We start from the raw sequence: 19,445 nt of genomic DNA on the forward strand, positions 1-19,445 counted from the left end.
GGGGAGCTCATCATCCCCCCGCCTCCTCCACCCTGCATCTGCTGGAATTGATGGTGGAGGTTGTGAGGAGGTATGCCGCTCTGTGGAGGCATTCCCCCACCCTGCTGCTGCTGCTGCTGCTGCTGCTGCTGCTGCTGCTGACCCATTCCCTGCTGCGTTGGTGGAGGCCCGGTCTGAGTTGGCGTCTGCGGTGTTGGAGGTTGTGTTCCTCCAGATGTCGGGGTACTGGGAGCTGTACCGTTGTTCCCGGGTGAAGGAAGTCCTACAGCTCCTGGAGGACCGACGGCCGCCTGCCCCACCCTCTGCATGCTGGCCATCCTCCGCCTCAACATCTGCGCCTGCTGGAGCCGGTGCTGCAGCTGCTGCTGACGGAGCTTCTGCTTGATGTTCAGGCAGAACGGGACGGGACACTTGTTCTCCTGGCAGTGTTTGGCGTGGTAGCAGCACAGCGCGATGAGCTGCTTGCAGATGGGACAGCCGCCGTTGGTTTTCCTCTTGCAGCCCTTGGTGTGCTGCACCACGCGCTTCATCTTCTGACAGGACGGCAGCGAGCAGTTGGCGTTGCGGCACTGGCAGGCGTGGACCAGCGACTGGATGCAGCGCTGGATGCTGAGGCGGCGAGAGTCTCCGGGGCTCTGAGTCGCTGCCGCCGACGCGTTGTTGCTGTCGTCGTCCAGGCCCAGACCCAGCTTGTCCATCTTGTGCTCGTGACCTTTGGCGTGGTAGCAGGTGATGCACAGGTCGTAGTCCTGGAGGAGAGAGGGGGAGAAGAAAGATGGGAAAATAAGTATGAACCCAAGAACTGGAGTCAGTTATACATGTTCAACTTAAATGCTTCAAATCGGATTTTATGACTCATATTTTGTGAAGTTCTAAATCATGTGCAAAACACTGATTTGATCACAACTCATAAATGCTAATCGGAAACCAAGGAAAACTTTAATCTAACTTGGATATATATAACAAATGTTTTACAGTGAACAAGTTGTCTGATAACACAAAGACAACAGTATGTTTAGCTATATTGAAATTCTCAATAAGTGATTTCAGAGAGGGAACACATTGTCTATCTTGTCAACACTAAACCCGACTTTTGACTTCATTTAAAATATCCACAGAATCACTTTTTTCCTGCTATAGTTTGATCTCCAGTCAGAAAAGCAGGATTTGAGAGAGTGCGTGTTCCTTACCTCGCAGACGGTGCAGTGGAAGCGCGTCTCCACGTGGTGTTTGCACTCGTTGCAGGTGTAGACGAAGCGGTCCTGGCTCTGGTTGTGCAGCTCCACCAGCATGCACATGGAGCTCCACCTGGACCGCCGGAGGGAGCTGAACTCCAGGTGTTTGTCCCGGGCTAAAGTGAGGAAGGCGTCGCGGCCGTCCATCAGGTCGCAGGCCATCAGGCCGTCGGGGTCCGAGATGGGGGGCAGCGAGTTGGCGGCGGTGAGGCGGATCACAAAGAAGACCTGGGGATTAGAAAGAGGAGAGGGTCAGCTTGAGGAATCGGGCTCTTCGTACAGACAGGGTTTCATTATGAGCTTTTTATCCTCCAGCGCATACAAGTTTGTCAACACATGATTCCTTTAGTTTCCCTTCTAAATGTTTAAGTATATATATTTTCTTGTCCGTTTTATCTGGGGGTTTTAGTTAAATATAAACACAAAGTGAACAAAAGTGCTTCTTGCAGTGTTGAAAATTAAAACTTTAATATTCTTTAGCAAAGGCTTTTTGCTTTTCTGTATATGGTATTCCCTCAAAAAGCTGTGGGCCTCTCTGGTGCACACTGTGTGAACATTTTCAAAACAGCAGCAACCAATCTGTAGCAGGGACTGTGGCTGATAACGCGGTGCAGAAATGAGTCCGAATTGTCACATTAGCCTCTTAGCTTAGTGGGGGTGACGTGAAGTCATGTGACCGGGATGTAGTTCCTTTATAGCCTAACGTTCGCTTTTTACTTCTGGTGATTGCATTTACGCGTCAACAATCATAAAGGGGTGTTAATATGAGGAGATTATCCTGCTGAGTAAAACGTGTAAGTATGATAAACATGTGTATGCCACAGATTTAATTTATTATATACAATATTCCAAAATCTAATCAAAGAATACCATTGCTTTATGTCGAGGGAGCCCTTGTGATGCTATCCTCTCTAAACGCAGAATTGTTATGTTCCTCATTCATTAAGTGGAGTCAATGTGATAACTGACGACACAAGGCAACATAATGTTGTTATAATTATGCCATTTAAACTAAAGACAGTACTCGGGGTATATGCAGGAATCCTGAAGTCAAATGTAATCCCTTTTAAGACCTTTTTTAAGACCCTTTCCATACATTTTAAGACCTCATCGCCACTTGGAGTTTTAACCGGTTACCTTGGCGACACACTTTACCTCACATTGACTATATACAGTATTGATTGTCCTTCCTCCTTATCTTCCAACCATTTGGACGCAGACTTGCATTTCCCCATAACGATGTTGTTTAACAACCGGCGTAAACGGACCTTCGCGCGCTATCAAGCAGTGAGCGTGCGATGTCCTGTTCAGATGACGTCACATCCAACGGGATGCCATAAATAAACTACACAGAATCACACTACACACCTACGCAATGATTACATTCAGGCACACTGTAGAATACAACCTCTTTGGACAATTGATATACTTATTGAAAACAAGCTACAAAATGTAATACCTTGGGAAATGCCGTTTAATACTTTTTAATAGCCTTCATTTTCGCTAAATTGATTTATCAACTTTAAATACTTTTTAAGACCCCGCAGACCCCCTGGTCCTGCTTTAGCTGTAATCAAAGTGGACTCACCTCTTTATGTTTCTCCATGGTGGCGTAGAGTTTCTGGGAGAGGTCGTTGGAGACGTTGGGCATCCCCGGTTTCTTCTTATTGGCTCGGCTCAGGCTGCTCTTGTTCTTGCTGGTCTTCTTATTGTTCTTCTTTTTGGCATTCTTACTGTCTGCTTTCGTCACCTGCAAATACATGTTTTAAAGTCAATTTCAATACATGACCAAAATCACGATGATGATGATGATGTGGACTCTTGTTGTACTCACGTCTGTGCACTCGTTCGAGGTGCTGTTCTCCTCCCTCTTCCTCTCCTCCTCTTCCTGCTCCAGCTCCTTGATGCTCTCCTCCAGGACGTTGGGCCAGAAGTCGCCCTCGAAGTACGGAAGCTCTTTAGCGCTCGTCAGCCGGTCCTCTGTCGCCTGCTTGAAGACATCCTGAGAAACAAAGAGAAATGTGTTTATGAGTTGTAACGTCTTTATGGTCATTTTTTTAAATGAGTCTTTTCACTATTTTAGCAAATAAAACATTCATCTAAAGTTCAAATGTTATTCTTGACCACTGAAAACGATCTCAGAATATGTCCAGTGCAATAGCTTTACTAGGTCTGAGCAATAACTTGAAGTGAAATCGTGTCTCACCTTGTAGTCGTGAACGATGCGCTCAGCCACAGCTTTGTCCAGCATCTTCCGGTACCACTCCTGCAGCCGTTTGGGTTTGGGGATCTTCTGGTCGGCGGGGTGACAGTGGAAGATATAATCGTCGCCTTCACTGGGTGGACAGGCCCATATGTGACCCGTCGTATACCTGACAGAAGGAGGCATGTATTTGTTAGAAAAATATCACTGGCTTGAGCTTCAATCTCAGGATCCATGTATTTCTGATCCTCTCCAGAATGGAAGTAGTCATCACATACAGAGCATCAACTAGTTCCTGAACAGTGTCCTTCACATGCTGATATCCAAGAGAGGGAGTTACACAGTCACAAGATGGAGGAATAGAAAGCAGTATTCAATGTTTACTTCAGATTAGCTCCACGTCAGAAATGATCATGCTTGTCATATGTCTATCTCCATAGAGGCTGAATCATCATGTTAATCACATAGCTATCATATGCCTCAAACAGTCCTGATGCTCTTCTAGGTAATCATACATCCTGTCATGTACACAGCTACAGTTCGGATACCTTTGTTATCATGTGGACTCTGATCACATTCAGTATTTTCCCAACAGTATTAATTAGAAAAAAAGTACATTTATCTCCTTTTTATTTCATATGCATGCAAGAAACACAAAGTCAAATTAGTTGTTCTCTTACCCGATCCTCCGGACGTACTCCAGGTATCCCAGCAGGATCTCGTGGTAAACATTTGTTCTGATGAGTCGCGGCTGGAAGAAGTGAACGCTGTCCAGGTAGGAGATGTAAACTCTCCTCTGGTTGGGAGGCGGGCAGTCGGAGCCGTACTCCTGGACGTGCATCCCGAAAAAACACACGTCAGCTCCGTCGATATCCTCGAATGCAAACAGGGCTTTCATCCTGTAGGGGAAGGAGGCGCACATCTCCCCGCTGTCCACAAACCTGGAGGTAGAACAGAAAGCCACGGTGAGGAAAATACAGGACATGGAATCAGAAACTCTTTACCATGTTCAAAATATCTCAAATAAGGGGGAGGTGTGCAAACATAGATCATATCTAAAATGTTTTTAATGCTCGAGGCATAATTAGCTTCTCTATGGAGCTTTAGTGTTGAAAGCAGAGCTGGAACAATAAAATCAATTATCGCAATACTTTGATCAAATACCTCGGTATGTAACATTTTATGGGATTGAGCATTGATGCTTTCACAACATTATTACCCGAGAATTTTAAACTTTTATATCAATATTTTTATTTATTAATCTTTTATTGAAAATGTTACTTCAACTTTTTATGTTTGAATAAATATTTTGATAGTGCAATGTGCACATTTGACTATCATGTGTTTAAAATTATATTTGACTCTAACTTCAAATAAATGTACCCATTTTTATCCATTATTTATTTCATTCTAAAATGGAGAAACTGTCAAACCCAATTTCTCCACAGGATAAATAAAGTAATTACATTCTTGCTACAGCTTAATATCCACTCTGCTGTGTACCATGGCCAACCAGCTGTTGCCTGGTAACAACATCCTTAAGCATGTGTTTCTGCATTGGCATGGAGGAAGTGCTGTGTGGAAACCAGTCCAGCATCTAGCGCCCCCTGCTGGTCAGAACCCACGGGAAACTAACTCGGAGAAGCCCATATTCAAGATGTTTTTGCAAAAATTCAAACACAGCTACAGATCTGTTTTTAAAATGTTTCAATAGATATTAAAGCTTATTGTTACACATATATCTATATACTGTAGAGGCTAAGACCAAGCTTTAAGCCACTGAGGTGCCACTCTTTTGATGCAATGATTTACTTCTGAACTACATTATATACAAAAGTTTAAAATGAACACTTAGTTGTTGAATTTGGATCAGCTTTCACATCAGCAAAAATTCAGGACATTTAAGAACACAAAAACCAAGCTTTAGGAACGGGAAGTCGTCTCAGCGTGTTTCTATGTGTCTGTTCAATTAAGGTTTGAGTATCCTGACGATATGAAAGTCTATCAACAAGCTGTCATTTAAAATATGATTGACGCATATGGACCAACCAAAGATCCATTTTCGACCCAGCAGTGAAAAGCGAGCTCCTACCTGGACTTCATGCCCGCCTTGACCTCCGTCACTTTGTCCGACACGTGGACCACGCGGATGGTGACGTCTCCGGACTCGGGGAGGTTCTGCTTCCTGATGTAATCGTTCACTCGGGTTTCCAGATAGTTCCCCAGTTTGGTCTGAGGAAGCCCTGCAGGAGGAGGAGGAGGAGGAAGGAGAGGTGGATACAGTGAGGGCGGGAACAGACAGCGAGATATGCACTTATAATGCTATGGCTTATTAGAAGCTAATGTAGCTGCAGGTTTTGGGCTTTTCTTCTGAGTTGATTTCACAGTTTAGTGCCCTTATTGTTAGATGAGTGTCAGCTTAAAGGTAGGGTAGGTAAGAATGGAGAAACCAGCTCGAGTGCGCCAGAATTTGAATCTGCCCCTTCCTTCAGACTTCCTTACAGAGCCCCTCCTCCAACACACACGAACGCGCACATGACCAATGAGGGCACGAGATAAGTTTGTGCACGAGATGGAAGGCTGACAGGCAGGTAGGCCATCCAGTTATTTTTTTCCCAGGTCGGCTCAGATGATTGGTCGTGCTTTTTACAGCGCTACGGCTTCCACAGATGACATTTTTTTTATGTATTTATTGTCAAAGCATTTAATGTATTCATTGCTATCGGGATGTTAAGAGCATTCCATGGAATATAACAAAAAGTGTTTCTGAAGTGAATGACCTACCCTACCTTTAAATCAGATGTAATGTAATATGTACCGAATGCAGCTATGGATATTTGAATCACCCTCACTGCCTCTTCCTGAACTTTTAGATCAATAGGGATGAAGAAAACAATTGCTTTATCAAAGTATCGAGAATTCTACCTTCTCAAATTCGCCAAAAAACTAATATTTATTTTTACAAAATATGTTTTAGTCTGCTTTTAAGCCTCAATTTACCAAACCGCCTTTATTAGCACCGAGCAGACTAGAGGAGATCCTTAAATCGGCAAAAATATGTACTCAATCCAGAATTTAAATCGACTCGTTAGATTCACATCCAGTTTTAACAGCTGATTATTGATTACTGATTATATGCTATCATTATTTCATGATTTTGCCATTTATCTGTCCATTTGTTACAATATACATTTCCCCACTGTGGGACGGATAAAGGATTTCTGTTCCCCCCCCCCCCGGTCTGACTTCATTTAATACATGATACAAATAGGATAAAAACTAAACGACAGGGCCGTAAAACACAGGCATGAAATGATCCAGTAGCTCAGAGTTAATCCACTTACTTTTGGCTGCGTATTTGTTCTCTTTCCGCGTTTTGTTGGCCGCTTTCAGGCAGTTGTCGCATGTAAAGCTGTACGGGGGAAAGAAAAGAGTAAACGGTTACATTTAAAGGTTAACGTAGAGCAACATGACAGATTAAGTGGTTTCAATTAAGAGATGTCTTTAATGTCCTTTCTTTAAATCAGCTTTAATGACTCTTTTAAATTGCAAACAGACCACACATGAAGGAAGTCAAACTCTGAGGAATGACGACTCTTCACTCCAGTGGCAAGACTTTCTTTTTGTATGATTGTCTGTTGCATTTTCCCTTCTTTAGACTCCTATAACATTCTCAGATACAACACTTTGCTCGAACTGCAGCTAAAAGTCTGTGATTATAAACATTTATGTTTAAAAGCTACTCCACAGATACCTCAAAATGTGTATTCATGTGTGTTAGTACTTTTTCCGAGCACCTTTATTGATGCTTTGGATGAATCTAAAGCTTTTTCATTTTTTTTTTTAAAGAAAAACAAAGAAGGTCAGATTTATTTTCCAGACCCAGTGACATAGAGAAACAGAACGTACAGAGTGTGTGCGTGTGTGTTTGATAGTTGGCTCACCCCAAAGGCCATATGGTGTCATGATGCAGCACGCAGATCTGGTGCATTTTACGATCGCAGTCAATACATTCCACAAGTCTGAGAAAAGAGAGCGCGGGAGACAAAAGACAGACACAATGTCCACAGTTAATAACGCAACGTGTCCCACAGTATAGAATATACCCTGTTTGATCCTCTAAAGAAGATATAGAGATGCTAAATAAACAAAATACTTTAAAAAAATGATATCTAAATCTATTTTTTAAATGAAAAAAGGAATTTATTAGTATTATAGCAGGGTTCATACACTTTTTCACCAATGATTTTCAATGTCTTTTCCATGACCTTTACCTAATTTTCCATGACCAAAAAAATTACTTTCAGCGGTACCACTGATTTTTTTTTATTTTAACATGGAACAGGAAAATAAGGTCTGCATATGAAACATGTTGAGCCTATCTAAAACAAATCAAATAGTAGGCTTACTAGCTTCTACAGGATAAAGCAACTCAAATCTCTCACCAGCAAAACACCTCGTCAGTTAAATGCCATTTTACGTTTCATTACTATACGATACAGTATTTATTATCATTATAGTATTACTATTTCGGAGATAAAATATAAATTATATTTGATGCAACTTTAGTTACATTTCTATGACTTTTCCAAAACTTTGGAAAAGATATTGTTTTCCATAACTTTTCCAGGGCCTGGAATTAGCTTTTTGAATTTCCATGACTTTTCCAGGTTTTTAATGACCGTAAGAACCCTGTTATAATCCTTTTTTTCTTCTATAAGAACCTGTTTTAAGTGGCTAAAGAAGTGTTTTTAAATCTGAAATCATGATGCAATTTAACAAAGTGTGTAAACTTTACAGATTTTAAAGGATCACAGGGATGGTGGCAATGGTTATTAATGAGTAAAAAAGGGGTACGTACAACTCAGGGTCGAGTGTGTCGTTCTTCTTTCGCTGGAACTGCTCTTTGTTGATGGTCCTGTGGAGAAAATGGGAAATTGAACCACTGTAACACACACACACACACTATAATAATGTATAATGTTTTCACTAACCTAATATTTTAACACTATATGTTGTTAAACATCTCCACCACTGAGATGAGAAATACATTCTGGTTTTGCATTAGTGTTTAAATATCACATGGTTACTATAAGAGGGTGATGTGACTAACTGAAAAATAAATCACTTGAAGACGGAAGAAGTAATTTATGTACCCAAGTGTTCTTTCAAACATTGTTCAACCCACAGATCTTAAAGGTGGGGTAGGTAAGTTTGAGAAACCGGCTCGAGATCGCTAGAATTTGAAAATACACAACCGGAGAAAATCTGCCACTTCCTTACAGAGCCCCTCCTCCAACACACACGAACGCGCACATGACCAATGATGGCAACGAGATAAGTTTGTGCAACAGATGGAAGGCTGACAGGCAGGTAGGCCATCCAGTTATTTTAGCCGGGCCGGCTAAAATGATTGGTCGTAGGCTTTTTACAGTACTACGGCTTCACAGATGACATTTTTTTTATGGATTTTTTGTCAAAGCACTTAAGATATTCATTGCTATCGGGATGTTAAGAGCATTCCATGGAATATAACAAAAAGTGTATCTCGAGCCGGTTTCTCAAACTTACCTACCTCACCTTTAAGCTGCAATTATCAATTAATATCAATACAGATTCATATTTCAATTAGGTTTGTAAAATGTCATCAAGTGAAATAACCCTCCAAAACTACAAGGAACATAACAAATGTCTGTTTTAAAAAAATATAACACATTAGGCGCTTTCACACCGGAGTACTTTTCCATGTATAGTTCCGATATAGTTCCGAAATGTGCGTTCACACCAAAAAAAATCCGGAACTAGAACTTAGTTCTTGAGAACCTTTCCAGCCCCTTTTCAGTCCCTGCTAGAGGGAAAAGGTACTTCCGTGGGAGAAAAAGGTTCCCATTTCTGATTGGCTGGGCGGATTGCAAACCACGCCCCGTAAAACTCCAAAAAGGTTTTGTGAAGCCGCCATTTTATTATCCTCGCATTAGCATTATTAGCATTAGCATTAGCCCAGCGCAGAAACGCAGAGAGACTAACTTATGGCAACACAAAATAAAACGTGGGAGCGGTGGAGATGAGGAGGTGTCGGCGTTCTGGCGATTTACTCGGAAGGCTTCAGTAGAAGCTGCTGGGAGTCCCAGCAGCTTCTACTGAAGCCAGTCCCCAACTCCGGGGACTTATGCCGGGGACTTCGGGTGGTAGTATACGCCGTGAAGTTGTTTGCGGCCTGCCAGTAAACCCAAAGCAGAAGAAGAAGTGACGTCAGCGGCTTCATTTAACTAATCCTCCCTCAGGGACTTATTCCGGTGTGAACGCGATCTACTAGATAGTTCATCAGAACTAAAGAGTTCTGATGAACTAAGTACGGCAAAGTACTTGGTGTGAAAGCGCCTATAGATATGGATCAAATCTTCATATAGGAGAAGCAGAAACATTTGGCATTCCCAATTCATAAAATGAGCCAACCTCATTATTTTACAAATGGATGTTGAAGCTCAACGGGAATATACTTCAACTTCTGTTAAAGATCTAATCGTTTCCAAACATACCAAAAATGTGATGCTTAACTTTGGGAATATGATACACTAGATGGCTACGGTTTAATATGTACATTTGATTGAACTGGTGCAGCCTTAAAACTAGTCTTATGCTTGATTGTTTCACTCATGGTTAACCCCATATGTCCTCAATTACTACCTGGATTGACGACGGGATGTTAAAAGGATAATAAGTCACGTTATCTTGCAAATTGCATCTCCATACACACTTGGATATTTTTTATTTGATTCCAAATCCTAATTGAGCTGTTTTTATATACCTATTATCATCTCTCTCATTAAATGTTATGTTATTGTATTTATCTGTACCAGTGGATCCTTGTGAATTTCCATTATCGGGATAATCATGATTATCCTCACATGAGTGACTTTAAAAAGCGTCTAAATCACTATCATGCCAGAGAAATGAAAAATCGAGTATCATTCAAAAAATGACAGGTATTCACATGGAAGAGACAGACCCACACCACATTGCTAATTATTTCTTTATTCTTTGCAGCCAACCTTATGATTTATGCTCTCCTATGAAGATGAAATGTTTTCATTCAAAAAAAATGTTTTTTACAAAAAAAGGGATGTCCTACTTTTTGCTAAGAAACAAAATATTTATATTTGCTTAAAAGAAAGAATAAGGTAGTTAGTTCAGTGTTAGTGTTTTAAAGCATAGTTTGATGATTATTTGGGTTAATGGGTGTTTCTTTAATGTCAAGGAAGGATGCTCCAGAGCCACTATTTCAAGGATTGCTACGTCATCGAGTGCCGCCGAAGGACTGTTCCAATGTCCAGGCTCCTTGGAATTCTACCGAGCCCGGCGAGAAATTTCGAGGCTGCACATGTGTATCCTCCGCGGTCTTAAAATCCCCACAATGCTTTGCGCACAAACCAATTTCCCAAAATCTGTGGCGGAAAATTTAAGGCGGGGCTCTCATATGACGCACACCCTGCACACCTGTTCCACTCTTCGTTTCCGAATGCCAGGAAGGATTCTTGCCTCGCTTCTGAAGGAAGTGACTCGGAAGACATGGTCCTACCAAGGAAGCGTCCTCGACATTGAGAAACACCCAATGTCTAAAATTGACGATATTTATAGCATTTTGATTGTTTGATGTCAATAAATCCTACCTTAAATTTATTGCTTCCAATTTTTGGTTGATTGAATTCCAAAAAAAGGGAGCTTATTAAAGTTGGTACATTAGATCTTTGATGCTACTAATATCAGAATTGCATAACTGCTCATCTGGACAAGCATTATATGAGAATCTCTATGTTTTTATGGGGTGTGTTGTGTTGTCTGCTGTGTGTTGTGTTGTCTGCTGTGTGTGTGTGTGTGTGTGTTGTGTGTGTGCGTGTGTGTGTGTAAGACAGGAAGTGTGTGACGGTACTCACGTCTGAGGCTGGGAGGGGTCGTCCCCCAGGGAAACGGTCTCGCTCTGGATTTCGTTGAAACACTTCTCACAGAAGTGGTACCTGTCAGCAAGAAGCCCATATTTTGGTGAACTACACCGTTCGTCATCAGCACAGCCAATCACAGAGAGGGCACGAAGAAGCAGCCGCCAATCAGGGCAGGGCAGGACACACAGGAGGAGGCAGAGGGCAAGGAAGGTCGTCGCCAGGAGGAAGCAGCCAATCGTGATGCAGGGTTTTTGAGTGGGCGCGTGTTTTGATTTTGCGCGCAAATTTTGGAGTGGATGATTGGTCACACCAAAACAGGCCAATGCAGACATCACAAGCGTTAAAAAAAAGGAGGGAGAGAAGGGGGGAGAAGGACGGGGAAAGGGGAGTCAAAATGAATTATAAGAAGCGTGAAATAGTCGTTACGGTAGGACAATGGAGGGGACAGAGGGGGGGGGACAGAGGGGGGGGACAGGATGTGAACAACAACAACAGAGGACAGAGAGCCAAGGCAAAGCAAAGATTAGCGTCAGACGTCCAGTGGTAAACAACAACAACATTACAGCAACATGAGAGACCACTAGGAGCTGAGGAAGAGGAGGGGGGGGAGAGGGGGGGGGGGGGGTGTATGAGTCTCAGGACATGAGGGTTGATGAGAGAAAAAAATAAACGGTAAAGCACAGAGACCCATCATCCTTCAGCCTCATTCATAAGTGGGAACCTTTCTTCTGGTGGTGAACATGGATGCAACACTTCCTTCTGCAGTTATTTATGCAAGTTGATCATAGACAAATGCAAGAGTTGTGCTTGTAGAGTTAGTCCAGTGAGTGCTTAGGAAGACGGAGCCCACTTTATAATGAACACAAAATGGAATTAATAAAACGGTGAGCTATGAAGATGGAAGTTGGTGCAGGGTAACCATTTGAAAGCCAAATTAAAACCTCCTCTGTGATTGCACTGGTTGCATACAGGAAATATAATACACAATGTGCAGAAACCACAACAGCAAGGTGTCCATAATATTTTCTAAAAACCAAATAAAAAGGCCATGTGTTTCCAATGCGCCGAAAGCCCTTACCTGTTCTGGTAACTGAAATAGGCAACGTCTCGTTGGATGGTACATAATTGTTTTCCATAGCAGCACAGAGTTTGGGGGGAAAACTCAAACTGCAGAGATAAAGAGGCAAAATGAAAACAGATGTGTCAGGATTTGTTATCCTGAGGAATATTTGATCACAAACTGAATACATTACACTATATCAGTGTCCTCCTCAGCCATGATAAGTGAACTAGGATCCACTTCGACTAAAATCAGAACACATTTGCACGCTTCCTCTAGATTAATCTCATCTTGCTTAAACCTTAACCCTTATCTAAATGCTAAAATTATGCTAAAGCTAACAAACTGGTGGCTGCATTCTCAATATTCAACAAACACTTACGAGAATATATCATTATTCTCATAGGAATATAAAACAATAGCTGCTAGAAAGCAATTACAAGGACATGTCTTAAACCGGTATGATATTATAATTGAAATCCTTGTAATGGAAATAATAACTTGTACACAATACTTTGAGAAAGCTTGGAGAGAGTTGGAAAAAGCTTTCCAGAGCAGCCTTTCCTTTGCTTAAATATGCCTTGATTACTACCTGCCTGTATTTTCTGTCTCTCAAAACAGAAAACAACCCCTTGTTTCTTGTTTTCTTGAGTGTAATTGTACTGGAAAAACCTTAAAACATGGATAACTGAACTTCAAATAAAAATAAAACAAAGGAATATTTTCCACTAAATCTAAACCGCAAACCCAATCCTGACCCAACTAGCAAATATGTCTTCACTAAGGGAATAATCCTCATCTGGGACCAGACAACATTAGAAAACAAACCACGCCTTCACCTTCCTCCCGCAGCAGTACCCGAGGCCCTGCATGACGAGGTCGATCTCGGACTCGAACACCTCGGCCAGTTTGGAGCAGTACTTGTAGACCGCGCGACGTCTTGCGGTTGTACAGCCAGGCGTTGTTGAACATCAGCCAGATGTCGTCCACGTACCTGCCACGGCTCCTGGTACTGCCCCGTGTCCAGCTTCCTCTTGATGGTCGACAGGTCCATGGGGCTTTTCACGATGTCAAAGTAGTCCTGCTTTAGGAGCCACCGTTCAGGATCATGTGGTAAAGTGGTTGAGGGGGGAGAGAAATAGGGGACAGAACAGTATGACCGTCAGCATCAGGGTTGTGGTCATCAGGTGAGATGATCCAGACGGGACCAGAGGAGGGAGAGAAGAAGAGGGGTGCAGGGAGGACAAGGTTGTTGAGCGCTGCAGAAGAGAAAGTTCGCGTGCAAACAGAGAGACATGACAACTTCTGCCCTCCAGCTCTCTGCTTTGCACCCTCATTTCAATTTGTGCTGCGTTCAGGGACCAGGAAACCGCCACAAGTCTGTCCAGTCCTCTACCGCTAAATACTACAAAGAAACTAGCTTAAAGGTAGGGTAGGTGAGAATGGAGAAACCAGCTTGAGTGCGCTAGAATTTGAAAGTACACAACCGGAAAAAATCTGCCCCTTCCTTCAGACTTCCTTACAGAGCCCCTCCTCCAACACACACGAATGCGCACATGACCAATGAGGGCACGAGATAAGTTTGTGCACGAGATGGAAGGCTGACAGGCAGGTAGGCCATCCAGTTATTTTAGCCGGCCGGCTCAGATGATTGGTCGTGCTTTTTACAGCGCCACGGCTTCCACAGATGACATGTTTTTATATATTTTTTGTCAAAGCATTTAATATATTCATTGCTATCGGGATGTTAAGAGCATTCCATGGAATATAACAAAAAGTGTTTCTGAAGTGAATTACCTACCCCACCTTTAAGCTAACATGTTTTGTATATATTCTTTAGGTGCAGGGATGACGGAGTTAGCATCATGATGGCTCTCTTGTCAAAAAGCCAATGGGATATTTTCATTGGATTTTGGAGTATTGCAGAAAATAAGATCAGTGGCAAACACACGTTTATGATACTTACACTTATTGTTCAGCAGGATCATCTCCACATATTAACGCCACTTTATGATTTTTAAAGTGAAAATGCAATCAACAACATTTAAAAGCTAACGTAATGCACTGTAATTTTGATTCTTGTGTTTTATACCCATCTTTTTCTATTTTAGCTGGTTTCTTTTATTTTATCGTCCTTAAAAATGTATTTAAATGTCACTTTATAATGTGTTTCTGCTGCACTATATCTGAATATTGTTCATTTTTTGTACAGCACTTTGAATTGCCTTAGCCACTTGTTAGGTTCAGATATTTAACAGTGGGGTATTTACTGACGTATTCTTTGTCGTAGAACAAAACTTGAAAATATCACAAACTAGTGTCAACCACAGTCCTTATTGCAGGCCTTGAACCCCAACAAGAAAAAACTTTTAGACAAGAAAGTGGTCAAATACTGACTAATTTCCATGTTTGAAAACTCATTCCTGCGCCACTCTATTGCAACTAAAGCTAAATGAGTGAAAATCATTATATAAACTTGTCATTTAGCCACACAGTGCTAACACTAACACTGCATGGGGGGTTGGTGGTTCTCTGTTGAAGTCTGAAGCCTTTCAGCCTCGGAAAGCATTTAGGGTGCAAAACCAAGAAGAAACAGTGCAGTGGCAACAGCAACAGGCAGACAGAGATTCACTGTTTTTTTTATATAAGCAAGTGTCTGGCGTTAACACGGGGCAATTCTATGGCAGGAGTTAAAGCCAACAGTGCTGAAGGGAAGCAAATGTAAAGAGGAGGCGCATAAGAATCCAAATTTCCTTTCCTGCTGCTCCTCAAAACCCAATTTGAGAAAGGACTTGAGAATATGCGAGAAAAAAAAAATACTTTTTTTGGAAAATCAACCAAAGTTTGAATAAGAGGAGGTGTTCATTCAAAAGATCAGGGTCCATCTTGGTGTCACCATAGCAAAAACAGTTAGTAAGCAGACCCTTTGTCTTGAATATATCAGAAAAAGTGATACATATTACAACTCGCAGCCAAATGATTGAGTTATATAATCACACAACAGTAGTTAGTTGCATCACTTGACTTGTAGAGATGAGCCAATAGCCTCATGCTCGCTCATCACTGCTCTAGAAATTGCGTTTATTAAATTTCACATTGCACGAGGCAGCGGGGGGACGGACACCTTCACTCAGTTTTCAATGTTTAGTGATTTTAAACTGTATGTAAGCACATACTGAATCTTATTTTGAATTGAGGATTTGTTTCCCTCTAATTTGGATGTAATGAGGGTTAAAGTCATTGTCCCACCTCTGCACACTGCCGCTTGAACACCGACACACTACTACTGGTGAGGAACTGAACTAGAAAGCTAGCAATGGGATGAAGACTAAAAAAGAAAAAAAACATGATTTAAAATAAAACCTAAAATGTAATAGTCAAACAAATAATAAGTGATAAATGAAAGCAATTGACTCATGAACAGTTGGAGTGAATGAAGTCCTTTCTTTGGACATAGTGATGACATAATGGCCTTTTTAATGTATTTGGAGTGGAAAGAGGTATTTATTTATTAAAAATAATACTCTGATGGATGTCTTAGATTACATTTTTGTTCGATTATTATATTCAGGGTTCGACAAATATAATTTACAATTGCGTTGTCAACACAAAAATCTTAATTTCCATGTGAACATTTCGTATCAAATATGATTTACTTTTGGACGTTGTTACAGTTCCATCAAACTAAAGGCAACTGTTCTTACGAGTCATTGCTTTGATTTACTAAAGACAAGAAGTCAAAAAAAAAAAAAAGGAAACTAGGGCTGTGCAATTAATCGTATTTTAATCGCAATTACAATTTTGGCCTGCCACAATTACGAAAACAACATAATCGAAAAAATTATTTTGCTTTGCTAGGTTGTGACAGTGCACTGCAACATATTTGATCTAATTTATTTTGGTCTCATTTATTTGTATTTATCATATTTATATATGTTTAGTAGCTTGTGGAAGTGCGCTCCAAAATATTTGTTGATCTTGTTTATTGGTATTTATTATTTTGATATTATTTATTTAAATGTATCATTTATTTGTGTATTGGTTTTTCAGTTGAATTATACGTTCAGGGTAATCAACAGTTAAAAAGATACTGTTCAAATTATTATTTGTATTTGTTTTAAAGTTCAATAAATGGATTTTTTCAAAGTCAATGAATAATCGTATTTAATAATCGTGATATCAATTATTGACCCAAATAATCGTGATTATGATTTTTGCCATAATCGCACAGCCCTAAAGGAAACACACAAACACACTTTCAAATCTAATTTTCCTAACTTCTGTCATACCATGGGAGAAAAACTAAAAGATTAAATAAACTCGAAGCAGATGTTTTAAAATAGAACTCAGACATATATGATAAAAGGAGAAATAAAAATGTAAGATGAAAAAATGAAAACAAAGAATAAAAAAAATTATAAAAAAAGGTAAGTTTTCAGAGGAAGCAAAATGGCAGCCAGTGCAGTCCCTTACCAGGTTAGTGTTGTTACTAGTTCGAATACGTACGGGTATTCCCAGTAACTGGGGGTCCACCGGCTGGCGGAAGGGCAGGGACTCGGGGTCCTGCCGGTACAGAGCCTCCAGGGTCGGCATCAGAGCCTGGCGCAGCTCCTCCGGCTTGAAGACTGGAAGAGTAGCAGCGAGAAAAACAAAATGAGGAATGAAAGAGGAAAGGAAGAGGCAAGGTAACATCAAAGAGTTTTCTCCTCTCTGATGCATTTCAGGCATAAATGGGAACGGCGTTTCCTGCCTAATGCACACTTTTCTGACAACACCTGGAAGATTGTTGACATCCTCCTGGATCCGTATTTTTTTTTATATACACGTTCAGATTATTATTTTTGTCATTCGGATTGTCCATTTTGCTATTTTATTATCTTTTATTATCTTTACACACAAATGGGGCGAAGCCTGCGAGCTAGTTCAGGCAGTCAACTCGAGCACCAACGATACATTAACACGTGACGCACCTCGTCCCTCTTACAACCAACCAAACACATTCTCCTAAACATGCCGCTCTATTTAAGCTGCTAGGTCTTCCCTCGCTATGCTACTGCTGTGTTCACTTGCTATTGCTGCGTTCATGTTCCTGCTGCTGTGTTTCATGTTGCTGCTGCTCGCCTGCCCCACCACCACCCCACCACCACCACCACCCCAGCTTCCACCCCAGCTTCCACCTGTAGGCTTGGGGGATAGTTATCTAATCATCACTCAATGTTCTTTGTAAATCTGTGGAGTGATGAGGCCCAAGCCTAGACGCCAAACTCAAACTATATGCTGCTTCTAATAAACATATTAAGAAACACGTGAGTTGTCTGACTGAACATCCTTTGAGAGGGATCCCCATTTTTCCGAAATTTCAAAATGTTTTCTTGTGTGCTTCCAGGGTCTAAGGACATTTGCTGTCCTTGAATACAGTTCTTGATTCTTGATATGGGGCTTTTTTAGATAACATTTACTTCAGTACCCATTTTGACTACCCAATGTGTAACTGTCGCTCTCCTGGATATAAGGATGGCACAGATTTGATGACTTGCAGAGATGCAGAATTGGAACACCATAACCTTAGCGTTTTGAGGAGCAGTTCTAACACCAACATATGGGGTTTAATAAATGTTTATGGTGCAACCAGTTTTAAAAAAAACCCATGATAGCTTCCTTCCTCCATATTGGATTCTCCAGCTTCACGTTACCTGACATGTCAGCACGATGAAGACAGCTTGCTATTGGTCAACGACACAAATTCACGTGTCAAAAGAGACCTTTACAGGAAACACTCATAGTTAAACTTCTACCTTTTATTATTAATAGAATTTTCACCCGAGTCAACATTTTGGCTTCTCATTAATGTGCAGGTTACGGTGGCTGATCAGGTCCAAACTTACTTTTCTTCTTGCTCTTCTCGCTGGCTGGGGATCCGCTGTTTGAACCGTCCTCTTCCTCTTTGGGCTCCTTCTTCACCTCCGGCTTCTTGTCTTCAGCCGTCGATGGTGTCGAAGATGCCGAGAATGAAGACGTTTCCATCGGCTCGCCTTTACACCCGTCTCCTGACGTCTTCTCTTTCTTTATCTTAGGGGAGAATTCAAGTGTCAGAGGGGGGATTTTCTTGAAAATGTAGATATCATGTCAGACATTTCAACACTTTAGTTTGACCAAGACAATCTCACCTCTGGTTTTTCCTCTGTCTTTATGTCTCGTTGACCCTTCCCCATCTTCCCCTTGCCCTCTCCTTCGGTATCAGCCCCCTCGTCGTCCTCCTCCTGCTTCTTCACCTCCATCTTCACGTCTTCCTGGCTGGGAGCAGAGCCCTCGTTCAGGGTGAGCTGAGAGCTGGTGTCGGCGCTGCTGCTGACGGAGCCCGGAGTGGAAACCTGAGACTCTGCGGTCAGAGAAGGCTTCGGCGAGAGCTGCGGGAAAAACACAAGAGATGGAGAGCGGTTTAGAAATGGGACGGTAGAATCTACAGGAGGACACATCACTTTCTTCAAGTACTTTTTCATCATCCAAATGTTCCCCAAACCCATTTTACTTTTTTAGAAAGAACTATTTTAAACTAACTTAAAGGGGACCTATCATGCAAAACGCACTTTTGTACGTCTTTTATACATGAATATGTGTCCCCGGTGTTCCAGGGAACTCACCAAGTGTCAGAAAACACAACCCTCTCTATTTTCCTACATACCCAAACCTCTAAAAAAGGGGCTGCAACGGATCTGATAAAAACTGATCCAGATTTGAACACTGTCCTGACGTCAGGACAGTGGCGCTACGGCTATTGGGCCAACTCCACCAATCAGGAGGAGACAACCACGGCATTGCCGTTCGAAAGCGCTGGAGACGCTGTAGTACATATGCCAGGCCTGTAGATGGTGCTGTTCTCACAGAATCTGCCCTTGCTAAAACAGAGCTAAACATTTTCAAATTGAGCGAAATGAGGCATGGCTAAAATGCATGATCTGTTTGGTATTTTGAAAAAAAAAAAGTATAAATATGCCTTATATAGGTAT

At 41.6% G+C, this 19,445-nt stretch overlaps 1 protein-coding gene across 1 annotated transcript in view; it reads right to left on the minus strand.

Moving 5' to 3' along the window:
• The window catches only part of ep300b (E1A binding protein p300 b), a 40,584-nt gene that overhangs the window by 2,854 nt on the left and 18,285 nt on the right, over nucleotides 1-19,445 (minus strand). The window contains 18 exon segments of the mRNA XM_034143161.1: nucleotides 1-749; nucleotides 1,191-1,463; nucleotides 2,824-2,985; nucleotides 3,070-3,237; nucleotides 3,442-3,607; nucleotides 4,119-4,379; nucleotides 5,531-5,681; nucleotides 6,783-6,850; nucleotides 7,383-7,460; nucleotides 8,300-8,356; nucleotides 11,373-11,453; nucleotides 12,457-12,545; nucleotides 13,278-13,367; nucleotides 13,369-13,431; nucleotides 13,433-13,522; nucleotides 16,912-17,063; nucleotides 18,324-18,507; nucleotides 18,606-18,845. Coding sequence (XP_033999052.1) covers nucleotides 1-749; nucleotides 1,191-1,463; nucleotides 2,824-2,985; nucleotides 3,070-3,237; nucleotides 3,442-3,607; nucleotides 4,119-4,379; nucleotides 5,531-5,681; nucleotides 6,783-6,850; nucleotides 7,383-7,460; nucleotides 8,300-8,356; nucleotides 11,373-11,453; nucleotides 12,457-12,545; nucleotides 13,278-13,367; nucleotides 13,369-13,431; nucleotides 13,433-13,522; nucleotides 16,912-17,063; nucleotides 18,324-18,507; nucleotides 18,606-18,845 — 3,122 coding nt within the window.

The sequence above is a fragment of the Trematomus bernacchii genome, unplaced genomic scaffold (assembly GCF_902827165.1).
Source record: "Trematomus bernacchii unplaced genomic scaffold, fTreBer1.1, whole genome shotgun sequence".
Classification (NCBI taxonomy): domain Eukaryota; kingdom Metazoa; phylum Chordata; class Actinopteri; order Perciformes; family Nototheniidae; genus Trematomus; species Trematomus bernacchii.